Source organism: Cololabis saira, chromosome 2, assembly GCF_033807715.1.
Source record: "Cololabis saira isolate AMF1-May2022 chromosome 2, fColSai1.1, whole genome shotgun sequence".
Taxonomy (NCBI): domain Eukaryota; kingdom Metazoa; phylum Chordata; class Actinopteri; order Beloniformes; family Belonidae; genus Cololabis; species Cololabis saira.
Genome location: NC_084588.1, coordinates 35,381,359 through 35,399,086, shown reverse-complemented (window position 1 = coordinate 35,399,086; position 17,728 = coordinate 35,381,359). Strand labels below are relative to the sequence as shown.

General features: G+C 38.1%; 1 protein-coding gene across 1 annotated transcript; it reads left to right on the top strand.

The window, feature by feature from the left end:
* Positions 1-1,394: 1,394 nt before the first annotated feature.
* Positions 1,395-16,361, top strand: rnaset2 (ribonuclease T2). Its single transcript, XM_061744530.1, has 10 exons — positions 1,395-1,554; positions 3,122-3,194; positions 3,424-3,478; positions 6,160-6,209; positions 8,161-8,218; positions 8,494-8,558; positions 11,873-11,986; positions 12,573-12,618; positions 13,943-14,017; positions 14,152-16,361. Exons 2-10 carry the CDS (start codon positions 3,124-3,126, stop codon positions 14,371-14,373), a joined length of 756 nt encoding a protein of 251 aa, XP_061600514.1. The 5' UTR covers positions 1,395-1,554; positions 3,122-3,123; the 3' UTR covers positions 14,374-16,361.
* Positions 16,362-17,728: the final 1,367 nt, after the last annotated feature.

The following is a 17,728-nucleotide window of genomic DNA, read 5'->3' as shown; positions in this document are numbered from 1 at the left end:
TATACACGAATCCGGCGACCGGTTTGTGTGCGCCGCCATCTTGCGGCGGCGCCATTGCTGCGGTGGCAAGTGTCAATCTGCCACCGCAGCGCTGTTATTGTAACCTGACGCTCTACAGCATCATTATAGCTGGATTGATGATGTTAGACAGTGGCCTTCCATAAATAATGAAGGTATCTTAAATTAATGCTGATGTTAATTTATAAATAATGATTTGTTTGAGCGATAAGCAGGAAAGAATAGAGGAATAGGGAGATAAGGGAGTGTATGATTAAACACTGTAATATAGCTCTCTCCACCTCCTCTCCTTACGAGGCACGTCTGCACAATTAAATATTACCTGTTTATGTTTTGTTTAATTTTAGGTATCCAAGAATATTATATTGATCGCCTGGCGTCCGATGACGAAAAAAAACGCAATTACAGGTCTCTAATTGAAGGGCAGAACTATCTCAGCTCCGGATGATACATAATACATACATAACCCCAATCTTCAGATAAAACTAGTTTGTTGAGGAAAAAATATTAACTCTATTTGTAGCTGCAGAAGAAAAAAATAATCTCACGAGGAAAAGAAAAATATTGCTCACGCCTCTTCAGCATAAAAAAAAAGAAAAGAGAAGTAAGAGTAATAAAAAAGATGTACTGTATGTTGTACTATTATACTAATTTATTGAAACACATGGCGAGTCAAACATTTACCAAAGCAGCTGCCAACACTAAACAAGGTAGTAAGACGGTGGTTCTGCAGAACTGCGGCAGTAAATCCTCATCGGAGCTCCATTCTTTAGTAGTGATTTCATGAACCCAAACCGTTAATAATCATTATTTTCTCCATATACCGCTCCCTGGCTTCCTTTTTTAAGGTATCCAGGTAAATTCCAGTTCCTTTCCAGCAGTTTAACATCTTTTTTTGCGTTCCGTCTGTTCACTTGGTGAAACAGAAAAGTAGTTTTTAAAGTCCATCCCTTCTTCATTCACTATCAAAACAAATGCACGTGACGGGACAGGAGTGTTCCGATGATACAAATACATTAAGAGAGCCTGGCAGGGAGCGGAGTAATAGATCCATACGTATATGTCTATGGGCTGGAGCGGAGGAGCGCAGCCGCCACCGCAGTAATGGCGGCCCGCTCGACTTCCGGGTTTCGCCGGATTCGTCTATAAATTGTGTTCAATAAAAAAAAAAAAAAGTACGGATTCAAGGTTCCTTCAAAGGGACGATTGTAAAGTATTTATTCAGCGAACCTGTCTCCCGGAGGCCGTTGTAACCGGATGCACCGCCTCAGCATCAGCAGCAGCGGGAGAGGCGGGAGCACAAATCGAGCGATCCTTTTGTAAAGCGTGATGACGTAGTTCTGTGCGTGAGCAGCGATTGGTTGAGTTGACGAGCAGCGCAGCAGCTGTTGGCCATAAACAGTTTGTTCCCTTGTTGCTTGTTCTTTTTATGTTATTATTATCCAGTTTTAATAGTTTAACCTCGTTACCTCAACAAGAAACTGTTCGGCGTTCGTTTAACCATTGCATCTCTTTTGTAGCGCTTAACTCGACGAGGTGAGTTTGAACATTAGATTTCAAACCAAATGGTAGAAGTGTTGACATAACCTGCATCTTAATGGTAAAATCTACTATAGTTATAGCCTATCATAACTTTAGTTTGTGCACATTTAAGCAAGCATTGGTTTAAACTAGGGTAGTCTGTTTCGACCAAGTACCAGTTTCTCTTTCCCTCTGTTGAATTATTCCTTTCTGTTTGTGTCAGCCAAGGTCAGCATTTTGCAAGAAATGCGCTTGATAAGACATTTTACTTCCAGGGGTTTGTATATATTTGTCACCTGATACACATTGAAAAGTAGTGCAGGCCTAAAAGAATGATATGCAGTTACAGAGTTAAGAGTAAAAACATTTATCCGCATTAATTCTGTTGTAGAACTAATGTTTTCACAATTATACTATATTTCACATATGCCTCTTCAATAAAAAAAAAGAGAGAGTGAGTTGCGTCTGTAACTATCAACTGTCAAGAAAGTAGTTAACAAAATGTGTATGTTTGTACAACCATATGAGGTACTTTATCTTTGCTAACAAGAATTCCTGTTTGACAATTGTTACTCTTATAATATTATTCAGTCTATTTCCAAGGCCTTTGCAGATCATGCAAATACCCTCTACAGGACTGTCTCAGAAAATTAGAATATTGTGATAAAGTCCTTTATTTTCTGTAATGCAAAAATGTCATACATTCTGGATCCATTACAAATCAACTGAAATATTGCAAGCCTTTTATTATATTAATATTGTTGATCATGGTTTACAGCTTAAGAAAACTCAAATATCCTATCTCAAAAAATTAGAATATTCTGGGAATCTTAATCTTAAACTGTAAGCCATAATCAGCAATATTAAAATAATAAAAGGCTTGCAATATTTCTGTTGATTTGTAATGAATCCAGAATGTATGACATTTTAGTTTTTTAATTGCATTACAGAAAATAAAGAACTTTATCAGAATATTCTAATTTTCTGAGACAGTCCTGTATATCTGTCTAGTCTTCTTTAGGAGTACCTTTGTTGATTATCAACATCCGTATCGCTATCCAGTGCAGCACCATCTACCTTTTTCAAGAGTTCATTTCATCTCTCTGTAAAAGCTCTCAAAAAACTTTCTTTGGGTGTATCTGTTAAACATGTTACTTGTTTTCTTTAGTATCAAGAACATCAGCATCAGAAGAGTGGGAACTCAGATCAGTCATGTGGCAATAGGATGTCGACAGGATATTCGTTACCTCCTAGTACAGTTTCATATGTCCTTTTATATAACCCCACCTTTCAGCAAGTTTAAACCACTAGTTCTCTCATCTTGTTCCTCAAATCTTGCTTAATCACGTTTTTTAAATGCACCATTTAATTAAAGACAATCAGAATAGCAGTGGATACTGAATACATAAATTATTTACAGAAACAAATGTTAAGTAAATGTACCACCTCTTTGTGGTTTTAAAATTGATGTTGCAGGAATCTGTGATTCTAATGTTCGCTTCCAAGTTTTAGAAGTAATTGACTGAAGAATCTCACACGTTTTTTTTTTTTCTTTAATTAATACATTTTTTTTTTATGCCAGCTATGGTGCTCCACTCTCCTGTTTTGATCATCCTGGCAGCAGCTCTGTCCTCTGCTGTTGTCATTTCACCTCCGTAAGTAGAGAAAGCATATTCTGTTCTGCTCTATTTTATTATTCTATGATCATGTTACTGAAGGAAATCAGTTCGTATTGTGTTTATTGCAGAAGGTTATAATTGAGGACAGTTTTGTTTCTGTCTGTTAATATTTGCCGCAACATTTACCAAATAGTCTTGTGCCATTATTATTTGATGTGTACAAGGAACAAAATGGAAACTGCAAAGTAGTGTCTGTATATTTCAGCCACATGTGGACCAAGCTGATCCTGACCCACCACTGGCCAACAACCTTCTGTTCTGTAAGTCTTTTCTTTTACTTCTTCTTAATAGTATTAGTATAATTAATTATTGCTCAGATCTCCTGAAGTCTGACAATGGCTTAAAGATGGCTGTGTAGAGTATTATCTGTATATCCAGGTTGTCGTAACTGGAAAATGTTGTCTAGGAAGTGATGAAGATGAAAACATTTTCCCAGCTTGTATTCATTCTCTTTGTGCATCAGTTGCTCCACTTGCAACAATGTTTGATCGAGCTACTTGGTGACTGGTCGGCGGTACCTGTGCATCAGTGACGGTCTATTACTCTTCTAACTTTTCAAAATTGGTTTATCTCAATGGAAGTATTCCATGAGTAATGCATGATTGCTCGAAAACAAGCAAATGTGAGTGAGAGAGGGGGGGGGGGGGGGGGGGGGGGGGAGAGATACACTTGTTTGTTGTGGGTTTAAAAAAAAAAAAAGAATTGCAATCACTTGTTGTTAGCAGGATGTGGGTGTAGGGCGTTGTCTAATGACTGGTGCAGAAGGAGTTATGATTATTCAGTTCCACAAGGTAGCATTAATACTGGTGTCAAGAGGTGTATTGTTTAGTTTATTAAAAACAAACAACAACCAAAAACAGAGTAAAACAAAACATCAGACATCATTTGCTTTGACAGCGTGTGTTTTCTGAGTCACAAGACAAGAATGTGCCAGTTGTCTACTTTGACTCAACTTCCTTTGTGTGGTTGAACTTCCTAAGTCTGCAGTTTCTGTAAATTGCAACATAAGATGTACATCTTCTTTTTTCTCTCTTTGTACATCTTCTTTTTTCTCTCTTTGTACTTTTTGACAGCACGTCTCCTACTACACTATCCTGAGAGTCCTTCTAATGGTTCAGCGTGACCTTTCCCATTACACATAGGATTTTGTTAGAGGGGTTAAGTTTGTTCTGTCATAACTGCAGAATACACGAATCCGGCGACCGGTTTGTGTGCGCCGCCATCTTGCGGCGGCGCCATTGCTGCGGTGGCAAGTGTCAATCTGCCACCGCAGCGCTGTTATTGTAACCTGACGCTCTACAGCATCATTATAGCTGGATTGATGATGTTAGACAGTGGCCTTCCATAAATAATGAAGGTATCTTAAATTAATGCTGATGTTAATTTATAAATAATGATTTGTTTGAGCGATAAGCAGGAAAGAATAGAGGAATAGGGAGATAAGGGAGTGTATGATTAAACACTGTAATATAGCTCTCTCCACCTCCTCTCCTTACGAGGCACGTCTGCACAATTAAATATTACCTGTTTATGTTTTGTTTAATTTTAGGTATCCAAGAATATTATATTGATCGCCTGGCGTCCGATGACGAAAAAAAACGCAATTACAGGTCTCTAATTGAAGGGCAGAACTATCTCAGCTCCGGATGATACATAATACATACATAACCCCAATCTTCAGATAAAACTAGTTTGTTGAGGAAAAAATATTAACTCTATTTGTAGCTGCAGAAGAAAAAAATAATCTCACGAGGAAAAGAAAAATATTGCTCACGCCTCTTCAGCATAAAAAAAAAGAAAAGAGAAGTAAGAGTAATAAAAAAGATGTACTGTATGTTGTACTATTATACTAATTTATTGAAACACATGGCGAGTCAAACATTTACCAAAGCAGCTGCCAACACTAAACAAGGTAGTAAGACGGTGGTTCTGCAGAACTGCGGCAGTAAATCCTCATCGGAGCTCCATTCTTTAGTAGTGATTTCATGAACCCAAACCGTTAATAATCATTATTTTCTCCATATACCGCTCCCTGGCTTCCTTTTTTAAGGTATCCAGGTAAATTCCAGTTCCTTTCCAGCAGTTTAACATCTTTTTTTGCGTTCCGTCTGTTCACTTGGTGAAACAGAAAAGTAGTTTTTAAAGTCCATCCCTTCTTCATTCACTATCAAAACAAATGCACGTGACGGGACAGGAGTGTTCCGATGATACAAATACATTAAGAGAGCCTGGCAGGGAGCGGAGTAATAGATCCATACGTATATGTCTATGGGCTGGAGCGGAGGAGCGCAGCCGCCACCGCAGTAATGGCGGCCCGCTCGACTTCCGGGTTTCGCCGGATTCGTCTATAGCCGCTTTCCAGTTGTTGTTTGACAAATGTCATGTTCTCTGTAATGAACGAGGTTATCTGTTACTTAACCTTCCCCTCGTTACTTTAAATGAGGCTGAATAAAATACAACATAGCATGAGTTTACTACAAAACAACGCACATATTGGAAGGCCTTTTTTTTATTTTATAAATGATTTCAACTAAATGGACTTCATGATAAAACATTGTTGTGCTCAGAAACATTTGGAGGACGAGTGTATTTATTTATACATGTTTGATTTAGTTTTATTTGTCTAGAGGGAAGAACTTTAACTGCAAACCCACAGAAGTACTTGATATCCAATTCAAATCAGAGACCGTCCATGGAAAGGAATGGAAGAGTCACTTTTTGGTGGCTGACACAATAACATCTGCAACACAAATAGTATCTTGAGAGTGTTTTTATATTTCTTTTCATCGTTCATGTAGGCTCACATCCTGCCACATTCAGTATATGATAACTGCTCTGTTTCTTTGTAGTATCATTTAGACTTTTTGTCGTATAAAATAACGTGTACTCGGCATAGTGATAGTATCAGCACTGTTTGATTATTCATTTTAATCATTTACAGATGGAGCACTGTCATCCCAACATTAGCTTCTGGACGCTGCACGGACTCTGGTAAGTAAACTATAAAATGGACTGGATCTGTATGTGACGTGCTTGTTCTGTTAACCACTTCTGTTCTATTGGAACAAGTTTTCAATAGAATTAAAGCAATGTCCAAATATTAAACCGTTTAAAATAAAATACAAATATATTATTTTTCAGAGGTACAGGGATGAGCAAAATGCTTGGGTGCAATGATACAGTGTTTATTTTATTTTTTTATTTTTTTTATCTTATTTTCTTACTCTAGTCAGTAGCTTATGTTGCTACAATGTTTTTATTGTCTTGTTTTGATTGTTTTTGTTTTTTTATTTATTTATTTATTTTTTTATTATGTTTGCATAATGTTATGTTCGCATGTGTTAGCTAGTCATATTTAAGGAGAGGGGGTGAGAGTTTATAAGTTTTACTTCTTCTCACTCTCTTTCGAATATGTACTTTGTTATGTCTCATGTTAAGACGATTGTCTTATTTCTTTCTTTTTTTATATGATTCATATTCGAAATAAACACTACTACTACTACTACTACTACCACTCAGCGTTTTACTCCACACACTGCAAAAACAAATTTCTTAGAAAGTTAAAAAGCCTTGTTTCAAGAAAAAAGAAGACTTTTTTCGGACTATTTTGCTACTTTTAAGAGTTCTAGTCAAGAAAATCTTTCTTACTCCATTGGCTGAGATATTTCTGCTGATAATAAGACAAATTTGACTAGATTTTGGAATATTAGGCTGATTTCTAGCAGGGCTGTTTTTGCAGTGCAAGCCACATTCAGCCATTCACACATACATTCATAACACACTTTTTTAGTGTATCATACACACACTCATACAGTAATGAATGAAGGAAATGTTGGGTTCAGTATTTTGCCAAAGGAGACTTTTCGATGTGAACTACTTCAATTCAATTTTATTTGTATAACATCTATTACAACAGAAGTTCTCTCTAAGTGCTTTCCAGAGGCCCAGAACATTACCCCTGGGCAATTATTACATAAACAATGGCAATTAAAAACTCCCCTAGTGGGAGAAAAACCTAAAGCCAAACAGTGGCAAGGAAAAACTCCCCTTTAGGAGGGAAGAAACCTTGAGCAGGACCAGGCTCATAAGTGGAGACCCTCCTGCCGAAGGCCAACCGGGTAGAGCAGGAAAAGGGAGACAGACATCTTCACAACCTTCTTCAGTCAGGGGTTTGTCTGTGTTGGTGGGCCCAACGTTATCGTTATGCAAATGAAGAGGGCTGCCCTTGTTGGTCCAGCTCTTCTACTATTGGGCAATAAACAGGAAGGAGCAGGATCAGGCCAAAATGAATGCATAAGGTAAAGTAGAAAGAAGAGACGGGGGAATTTAAAAACAAGGAATGCATGTTTAAGGAAAAGGGAAAACAAAATATATAAATTTCTTTGCAAAAAAAATGCATGTGTAAGGAAAAGGAAAAACAAAATATATATATATTTCTGCTTTTATTTTTAATTATGTCAGTTTTGGTCCTCAATATCATTTTCCAATACAAAAAATGCATAAACTGCACATGGACTCCTACTTGCAGCTTTAGAAGTACATTGCAGTGATGCAGTGGTTAAAGCTGTTGCCCTTCACTTTGAAACCTCAAATCTCAGCTAGGGCCCTTTTTTCAGTGAAGTTTGCATGTTGCCTGTGGGTTTTCTCTGGGTATTCCAGCCTCCTACGGTCCAAAGCCTTTCATATTAATATGAATGGGGGGACAAGTGAGTGTCTGTGGTTGTTTGTCCATGATGGCATGTTGACCTGTTCAGGCTGTACCTTACCTGTTACTGACACCTGGGAGGGGCCAACATGGATGGATGGATGGATGACTGTTTTTAAAAAGGGGTTAAAAACACCTTTTCATATTTTTTTTGCTTATTTCTGCTTGATATACTTGAAATGAGTTTCTTTGCTCCTCCTTTGTGAGTAAGCTAACTGTGTGTTATCTGTGTTTCAGGCCAGATAAAGGGATCGACTGCAATTCATCTTGGCATTTCAACTCATCTGAAATAGAGGTATAACGCTTTTCAGAGGACATTTACTAACAGGGTCATGAACATTTTCTCAGCTGAATGATTTAAAAACAGAGTCCAAAGAGACCCCATCCCAATTGCTGCTTTGTCCAAACCTGTAACAAAGGTAAACCTGCAACAACAACAAAAAAAAGATGGCAGAAAATTTTGTAATTTTAAAATATGGATCAGATATATTTTTTATTTTATTTTTAACATGCAAAATTACTATGATATTTATTTATTTATTTATTTATTTATTTATTTATTTATTTTAGGACCTGCTTCCAGACATGCAAAAAAGTTGGCCAGACCTGCTCAAGCCCACATCTACTGGGTTCTGGTATGTCTCCACCACCAAGTTACGCTTATTAAATTGTCGTATTCCAGCCTTGCATGCTGCAGTGTGATACTAATACTGTGTGTCTACGTGTGTAATCCTAATGCTTCTGCATGGTTTTTCTGCTCATTTGTTTTGGCAGTGATTCTTTTTTATGTAGATCCGGATATGCTGATTTATGTGGAACGATCCTAATAAAACAACCACATAAATGTAAAACAAAATGTGTGGAAGAAAACATCCAAGAAAGCACCCCGACAGTTTAGAGGTAGCTGTGTGTAAGATCTACTAGTTAACCGTTCTGACGTCACTGGGACAGATGAAATATGATTCTCTGGAAGGTGACCTCCCTCCTCAAATTACAACACTAAAACTAAACCACTATAGCACTTTGAAATACATTCTGCAGTTTTTATATGGTGTTGCAGTCAGAGGATTTTATAAGTTGCTGTGTAGTTAATAAATATGTTTGTTTTTAAACCTTGCAACAAGCAGAGGATAGATGTGCCTAATATTTTGTTAGGAGATGTGAGACTTTTGTTTAAAATGTATGCAGAAAGTTGGAATGTAGGAACCCTGCATTGCAAAAGACAGGGTCTTTTTCTGTTGGATCATTACAGTATACTGCATAAATGAACACAATCAAAAGTCAACGCAGGGTAATGAATTATGGTTAATTGAAAGTCACATTCTCAGAAACGCCAAAAGTTCTGTCATTAAAAAAAATATACAGTAATTGTCTGAGTGCAGGGATGAGAGGATATGATCTTCAGATCAGAAATACTGTAGCTTGATGTAGCGTACTGTAGACTTGGAAATCTAAATCAATGTACAAATTTCTCCAGAAACATTTCTGTGATAAACATTTTACTGTCTCCATACGGTCAAGTTTATTATAAATTAAGTTAAATTTGAGTTCCATTAAATGGAAAAACGATGCCACCTACTGAGTTAAATTGGAAAATGCATTTACACTTTTGCCAGTCATGTTTGAAATTTAGACTATTGTATGTTTTTAGGATTTATGTAATCAGGAAGAAAAAAAAAAGGTATGGAGAGATGTACGGTGTTGTAGCCAATTTAGAGTGGTGCTGTGTGTGTGTGTGTGTGTGTGTGTGTGGGTGGAGGTTGTCATTACATCACCTGCGCACCTGTGGGCATAGGAGGTAATTGTCAATCAGAGGTTAAGTAAGGGAGACACAGGTGATCAGATGCAGGGAATTAGGAGCTGGGAAGCCACAGAGTTTTTCAACCGTGCACAAGGAGTGTGTGGATCCGCATGGTTGTTCCAAAGATCCTCTATACACAAGATAGCGCATTGCCGTTACTGGCAATGGTATGGAATGGTACACTGCCGGTCTCCTAAGTGGGCGTGGCCGCCCTTCTCCCCACATCGTTTTGGCACATACAACACTAGATACAGTAAAACTTTATTCCAAAAATACTTAAATAATAAGAATAACAGTATTATTAAGCAAAGAAGCAAGTTTTATTTTAGTTTTAAACTTCATTTTATCCGATGGGAAAACGATGAGAGCCAAATCTCGCGAGAGTGTGTTGCTCAGACAGAGACGGGTCTCAAACAAAGTTCATTTTCTCCTAATCTGTCGGTCTGAAAATTGCCATTTTGGTGTCAGAATGTTCGGAAGGTTTGTGGCTTTTGAAAAATGGGTCCCATATTTACTTAGGTTACTATACTCGTATACTATATTGGTAATAATCTGTGCTCACGTTCACTTTTCCCATAGGACTCAATAGACTCAGGACCTACTTCCGGTCTCCTAAAGGGGCGTGGCAGTCACGTGACACAGATACAAGAAACACAACCGTAGTGGGCTGTCTCGGTTTATAGAACGTCTCTGGTTGTTCTATCACCAGCAGCTTAGTGTGTTGTTGTTTTTGATAATACACAAGCTCGTCAGCACCCGGGTTTTGTAGGTGTTGTTTTTTGAAGCTTTGCAAATGCAAAATAATGTGTTGAACGCAGCTCCCTGTTGGACCACTTCTTTCGGAACCAGCACGAGTTGGAAATGGCTTCAAATTCCCTCACATGGCATTTTTTGTTGATAGATTGCAATAACATACGGTATCTTCCAACTGTGTAGGTCAGCTGTTTAGTCATAATGTCATTGATTTTAAAAATTAAAACGTGAACATCTAATTAAAACATGAACATCTAAAATGGCAAACCTTTGCTTAAAGTCATCGGAGCTCACAGTTTGCGTGGTCAGGTGTGTGCCATAGCGCAAATCTTCTTCCTGGTGCAATTGATGTCAATCGGCATGGATATTGTGATTTGCTCCGGCACTGCGGCGCCAGAGTGTTTTCAGCCTTTCACTTCCTCAAGCATAATTTCTGGAGACCTTCCAGTTATTTTAGTGCCAGTGTTGGATCTTCCTTACTCAGCAAAAGCTTTTCACGCTTAAATGCTGCACTGGGAAGAGTGCACATAATGTTCCTTATGATCATCTTAATAAACTCTGTAAAGTAGAAAAATAAAATCTGAATTTGTGTGAGTTAATTTAAGGGTAACCAATCAAATAAGTTGAGTTGGTTCATGTTAAATTTAGGTCAATCTAGGGCAGTGTTTCTCAATCCTGGTCCTCGAGTACCACTGTCCTGCATGTTTTAGATGTTTCCCTGCACCAACACACCTGATTCTAATTAAAGGTCCTAATTAGCTTGTCACCAAGGTCTGCACAGCTCTGTTGATGACACAGGTACTTGTATCACGGTGTGCTGAAGCAGGGTAGCATCTAAAACATGCAGGACAGTGGTACTCGAGGACCAGGATTGAGAAACACTGATCTAGGGCATTTCTTAAATAGATTCTGGCTTTTCTAATTCACAATATTTCAAAATACATATGTACAGTTATGTCACTGTTTAGATGAGAAACCTATGTATGATTTTTATTTTATTTTTATTTTTTTTTAAATTTGCTATAACGTAAAGTAAAAGCATTTTTTCCAGATACTTTTTACATGTACGTGACTCTGTTTCAGGAGATACTTTCTAAGTGGGTGAGTTCCTTTCTCTCCAAATGAAGATTGAGTTTTTTCATATTTTGAAATAATTCACTGACTTAAACATGTATATCATCAAGATACAACCATAGAAACACAATTGGTGTGCGTGTGTGTATATATATATATATATATATATATAATACACACACACAGTCTGAGCCAAACGTTGCAGTAGAACAAATCTGAGGGAGCAGGTCACTCTGACCTTCTCTGCTCGACTAAGTGCTTATTTTTTGCTGACGTAGATCAGATTTTTAATATATGAAATTTTGCTTGTCTGCTCAACAGGAAGTACGAGTGGCACAAACACGGTACATGTGCTGCCAAAGCACCTTCTTTGGATAGTCAACATAAATACTTTGCCAAGGCGCTGGAATTATACCATAAATTGGATTTGACCAGGTGGAGATCACACAGAGACACACGCACACTCTTTTCTCTGAAATGGGGAATCCTTACATAGTTCTGGGTACTGACATTATGTTCTGATTCTTGTCAACTCTCCATATTTTCTGTCCAGTCTATAGCCCCTTTCACACAGAGATTCCGCAATATTGGTGTAAAGAAGTCCTGCCAATACGCCGCCTTTGTTGGTTCACACAGAACCATACAACGCCGGCATAACGCCGCTCCCGTCTGTAAATTCACACAGCATGCCGGCGTTCCACAATCAGAGGCGTGACGACAGCGTCAGCGTCTAGTGGCATGCCGGCATGCCGGCTGTGTCATTCACACAGACCCCGTTTCGGCTCTGTGACTACCTCCGCTGCCGGCTTATTGGTGGGGCCACTTGGCCCCCCCATTCCGCCTCCGTGACTTTCACACAGAACAGCGAGGCGGCTTAAAGGCGCAACGTTCCCGCCTCGAACTGGCTGTGTGAAAGGGGCTTATGTCACATAAACTCTTACAAGCTTATTTTAATTCTCTCTGAATAGAAGCATGATCAAGCCAAATCCTTGAGCAAACATCTCTACTTGTTTTATTGCAGCATCCTGAAGAAGTTTGACATCGTGCCCTCTGACAAATACTACACTGTAAGTGTTTATAAAATCCCAGAGCTGAAAAGATTGGGGAAATATGTAAGATCCAGAAAGATGTAGTGACCCTTACAAATACTTTGACTGTAACTTAAATGCAAACATTATGAATCTAAAATATTTAATTTGATAATCATCCATTTTCCATTCCAGGCCTTCAGTGAAATCCATAAAAAAAAGATTATAATAATTTATTTGTATTTTTCTGCCATTAGAGAAATGCAAACACACTTTTCCAAACCCTGTTCCATCACAGGGTTTGGCTTTTGGACTTGATAAAAAGCTGGTTGCTCCTTTTTTGTTGCGGTCCAGAGCCGATTGTATAGTGCAAATTTCTTCCATAAAAGATCAATACTGACTCGTCTGATCACAGTTCATATTTCTGCTGCGTGATGGTCCAGCCACGGCCTCTGAGCTGAGAGCAATCGGCGCTGCCACTGGACAGGATTAACGTAAAGCTTCTTGTTTTTGTCCCCCACAGTAAAGTTTTAATTAGCCTAACAGAACATAAATCTATATTACTGGTACTGGAACATCTGTTCTGTTACTCTGCAGAAACCAAAGCATCTGTGCATGTGTTTGTATCGGCTATAAAAGTCACAGTTCATGATGCTATGTCAGCCGAGGGATCACTGATCACCAGTCATCTTGGGCGTGCTCAGCTCTTTTTATACAGTGAAATTCCTCCTGATTGTTTGAGTTTGTTTAATATTATGCATCGTAGAAGGAGAAATATGAAATCCTTTGAGGATTATTGTTGTAAATGAAGAAAAGAATCAATGATTTTTTCACACATTTGTTGACAAAGTTGACAACTTCTATGTAACATCTCATTAAAGACTTAGTTTTTCATTGATTACCCACCCCCCCAGCAACACGATTACAGTCACCTATTTAAATAAATAAGGTTTGCAATTTGTTCTCACTGACTGTCGTAGACATTTCACACAGTGAAAGTATTCAACAATAAACATTTGACACAATATCAAATAACAGAAACCTCTTAGAATGACCCTGTTATTTAAAGGTATTTGTTGCGGGCCTGAATTAATGTATATTCACAAAATTATTGATTTAATTAAATGAAGCCAATAGGACGAAATGTGATGCATCTTGTGCTCATACCATCTTCATTTATAAGTCAAACTAGATGTTAGTATCATTGAGCTTTTATGTGCATGTTTTGCAGTATTGTATTCATAACATTGTATCCTAAATAATATATGTTTAAAAATGAACTTGCAGTATTTTTAAACTGAGACAAAAAGTGTAATATACTGCATTTGATTTATACTCTTCTCTCTCTGCTCCCGTCATGCAGTTTTCACAAATTGAGGCAGCGATAGAAAATGTCTGTGGCACCAAACCTAAGATCCAGTGTGTCCATCCGGCAATGGTACAGTATAAACACCTTTTTAATTCTTTGAAATAATGAATTAGTGTAACTGTTTGGTTTTTTTTCCTAATTGTCTTTGGTGCTAGCAGCAAGTGTTTATTGTTTATTTGTTTTTCATTTTTTGTTGCTAACAGAACACTGATGTCCAGATTTTGGGCCAGATTGAGATCTGTTTCGACACTGACTTTACCCTGATGGACTGCGAGAAAGAGGCCACCGTGGGAGCCACTTCAGAGGGAAGTTTTTTCCACCGTACTGGTGTTGACAAGCCTTCTGGGTTCAGTGTGTGTGACCACGACATGCCAGTTTACTACCCGCCTGTCCATAAAATACGCACACAAACGGAGCTCCAGTAATGCATTCTGGTTATCTTACTAACACACAAACAAGAAAACTACTAAGCTTTTGTTTACAAGTGAGTTCAGCATGCGCGCTGACATTAATGTCATTTTTGTCAGACTGCACATTTTAACAGCTTTATTGATCATCATTCAAAAAATTATCTGACAAAATCTCTTGAATTACATAGAAATTCTAGCTGGAAGAAATACTTGAGTAAAAAAGTTATTTCTGTATACTGCAAAATCAGGACACAGACGTGCACACTTGTGACATTGCCCCCACCTTCTCTTTGTCCCCCCACTCATGCATCTCGAGAGGAGAGCGATACCTCAGCACAACAAGGGCATCAGGGATTCTGGTGTTTGTCTATTACTGTAAATTTGCTAGTCCTACTTTCTGCATGTTTGTTTACGGTTTACTGTACTGTCATGTTTGGCACTCCTTCTAATCCCTTTTTTCATGTGTTTAAAAACGTAATAAAAGTATTCTGATCACACTTATTAGGCACATACAACCTCAGACGAGCAACACATCCCTTTTTTCGCAGAGGCGTTATTTATTTAAAATGAACTTAAAAAAGGAAAAAACTTGTGATTCACTAGTTTGTAGATCCAGATTCAGCACCGACAGCTTGAAGTAGATGATTCCCATATAACTTGATTGGTCTCCCACATTGTTGCGGCGGAATTTCACCCATTCTTCATAACCCGGATTGAATTCATTGAAGTGTTTGAGGATTCTCTTATGCACGGCTCCTTAATGCCTCATCACTTAAAATAAAGTGACGTCTGGAATTTCACTTGGCCATTTCGAAAACCTTAATTTTATGTTTAAGTCATAATGATGTAGTTTATATTTTTTGATGTGCACCTGATAATACAGGCAACCCAAAAAACCAAAAGGTTTTTTTTTTTTTTTTTTTTTTGTTCTGAGAGAAAAAAAACAAACAAGAGTTGGAGGATTTTGTTGTGGCTGCAAGGTGGAAGTATGAAAACCTGAACTTGACTGATTCCACATGTGGAAAATCTTTCTCACTTAGAATGTCAAACCCCATATAATTTGGTGCACACCTGCTGATGATCAGTTCATCAGCAGCTGATGACCAACCATCTGGTTGGAATTTACCCTCTTCAGCTTTGTGCTAGTAGTGGGGGAATCGTCCATGTGATTTGATTTACTTTTGACTAAAGTAGTGTTAAATGAATAATGACAAGATAAAAAAAAAAAAAAAAAAAAAAGAATTCATGATCTGAGGTTGTATTTGCCTAATGCTGAGGCTCACTTTGTTTACTCTGCACACGCACACACACGGTTTAGGAGGGGAGGGGACCCATGCATCTTTTCTGCAGCTGTGACCAAACTTGAAAACACATGGTCAGAATCATAATTATTTTCATTGAAAACTTTACAATTGATTGTTCAGCTTTTAACTTTTTTTTTTCTTATTGGAAATGAACATTTTTGAAACCACAGTGCCTTGCTTTATAACTCTATACACTATTTCATGCATTATAAAATAAGAAATGATAATTATTAGTGTCTACCTTTTGATATCTTTGCCAAGTAATAATGCATATATAAATGAATAAATTAAATGTTTGTTGATTGTTTTTGGGAGACATTGAACAAGTTCAAAAATGTGGAAAGTACAATTGTCAACATTCAAAGTGGATTAAAAACACATTTTATGCAAGAATTTTGAACCATGTCCGTTCTTGTGTTAGGACAACTTTGATAAATGTTAACTGCAGTACATTAAGCACGTTGCATGTGTTGCACATGCTCATAACAAACCACTTTTGCTGGTCTTAAACTGGTACAGATGAACGCTTTGGAAAACAATGATTGATTTGTATAATGGCCCGCCTCTCTCGGCTGGAGCTATAATCTTTAAAATGTGTAATATCTATAATGGACCAATGCTGTGGTGGGAAATTACTGAAATGAACCGTGGAATATACTGCTTTAAAATATCAATAAAAAAAGTGTATTCATAACAAAAGCTGTGTTCTCAATATTTAAAAAAAAACCTCCCTAGATGATTTTGTTTTAATGTTCCTAATTCATCCTGAATCCAACCTTGATGAATGTGCTTTGGTGTAAAAACAGAATGTCCATCTGTCCTAAAATTATGTAACAGGATGATGTTAAAATACATTATATGCTTATTTTTTGTATCCTGTGATGCTTATAATGTATAATAAGGGAACTATATTTGATGGCGTCTGTCTCACAGTCTGTCTGTCCGTGTGTATAAATATTAATGTTGTGATCTGCTTACAGAGCCTTAATCCCACCAGGACAAAGACACCAGTCCATAATCTCTGAATCTCCGCCCACAACGCAGCACACCAGGCTGACTAAACACATCTGATTACATTTTCAGTTGTGCTGAAATGCCCTCAATCTACGTGCCGGTTATATTCAAATGTTCAAATCTTGCAAGGCACAGGAAAAGGTGCACTCTGAACTCTACACGTCAGGGCGATGCAAATTCCCAGTTTGAGCATTTTAGGTGAACCATGGACCTTTTTTTTTTTATTTTAAAGGATAATGAGAGACCAGGAAGACAGTCCTAATTCACCTTCTGCTGTCATCAGTTTGGTTGCCATTGCCACCTCTTGCCTGTTCTCTCACTGTGGTTATGTAACACTGCAGCTCTGAAAAGCTGCTGATGTGACAGATCCAAATTCCTACACACACACACACACACACACACACACACACACACACACACACACACACACACACACACTCATAGAGAGAGAGAGAGGCTCATACACTCATTCCAACTGATCATCCACCCTATTCACGGTGGTTCCTGTCCTTGTTTCTGTATCTTTATTGATTATAGAATTGATTGCTGTCATCAGCAATAATAAATTCTGTTGTAAAGTCGTTGGACATGAGCCACAATGTTTCTTCACCTGTTTGGTTCTAACTGGTGTTTTATTCTTATTCTGTGACGCTCTTCTCTCTGTATCCGTATGGAGCAGTAGAGGAGACGGTGAGAGGTTGCTGCTTTAAGGCTGATTTATGCTTCCGCGTTACACCAACGCAGAGCCTAACGGCGTAGGGTACGCCGTAGGCTCTGCGTCGACTTAACGCAGAACCATAATTCAGGCATTCCACTACGTGACCTCCCGAGCTGTTGCTGCATGCTGCTGGGAGACACACGCAGAGAGCTGACAGGACCAGGGGGGAGGCAGGGAGGGAGGGCCCAAGGGATGTGCCTATTGGACACATTCCTTACATGTTTAGTAAAACAAAGATCATTTAAGACACAATGTTTTCATCTTAAGCACATTGTGTTTGTCTGATCCTTCATTTCCAGTCGTTATTTCAATCCTTATACCCATCAAAGACATA

Bases quoted from the DNA above. Each gene is read 5' to 3' on its own strand.
- rnaset2 (XM_061744530.1), top strand. From the start codon at position 3,124: ATGGTGCTCCACTCTCCTGTTTTGATCATCCTGGCAGCAGCTCTGTCC. The intron at 3,479-6,159 runs GTAAGTCTTTTC...AATCATTTACAG, and splicing joins GGCCAACAACCTTCTGTTCT to ATGGAGCACTGTCATCCCAA. The intron at 6,210-8,160 runs GTAAGTAAACTA...TCTGTGTTTCAG, and splicing joins TGGACGCTGCACGGACTCTG to GCCAGATAAAGGGATCGACT.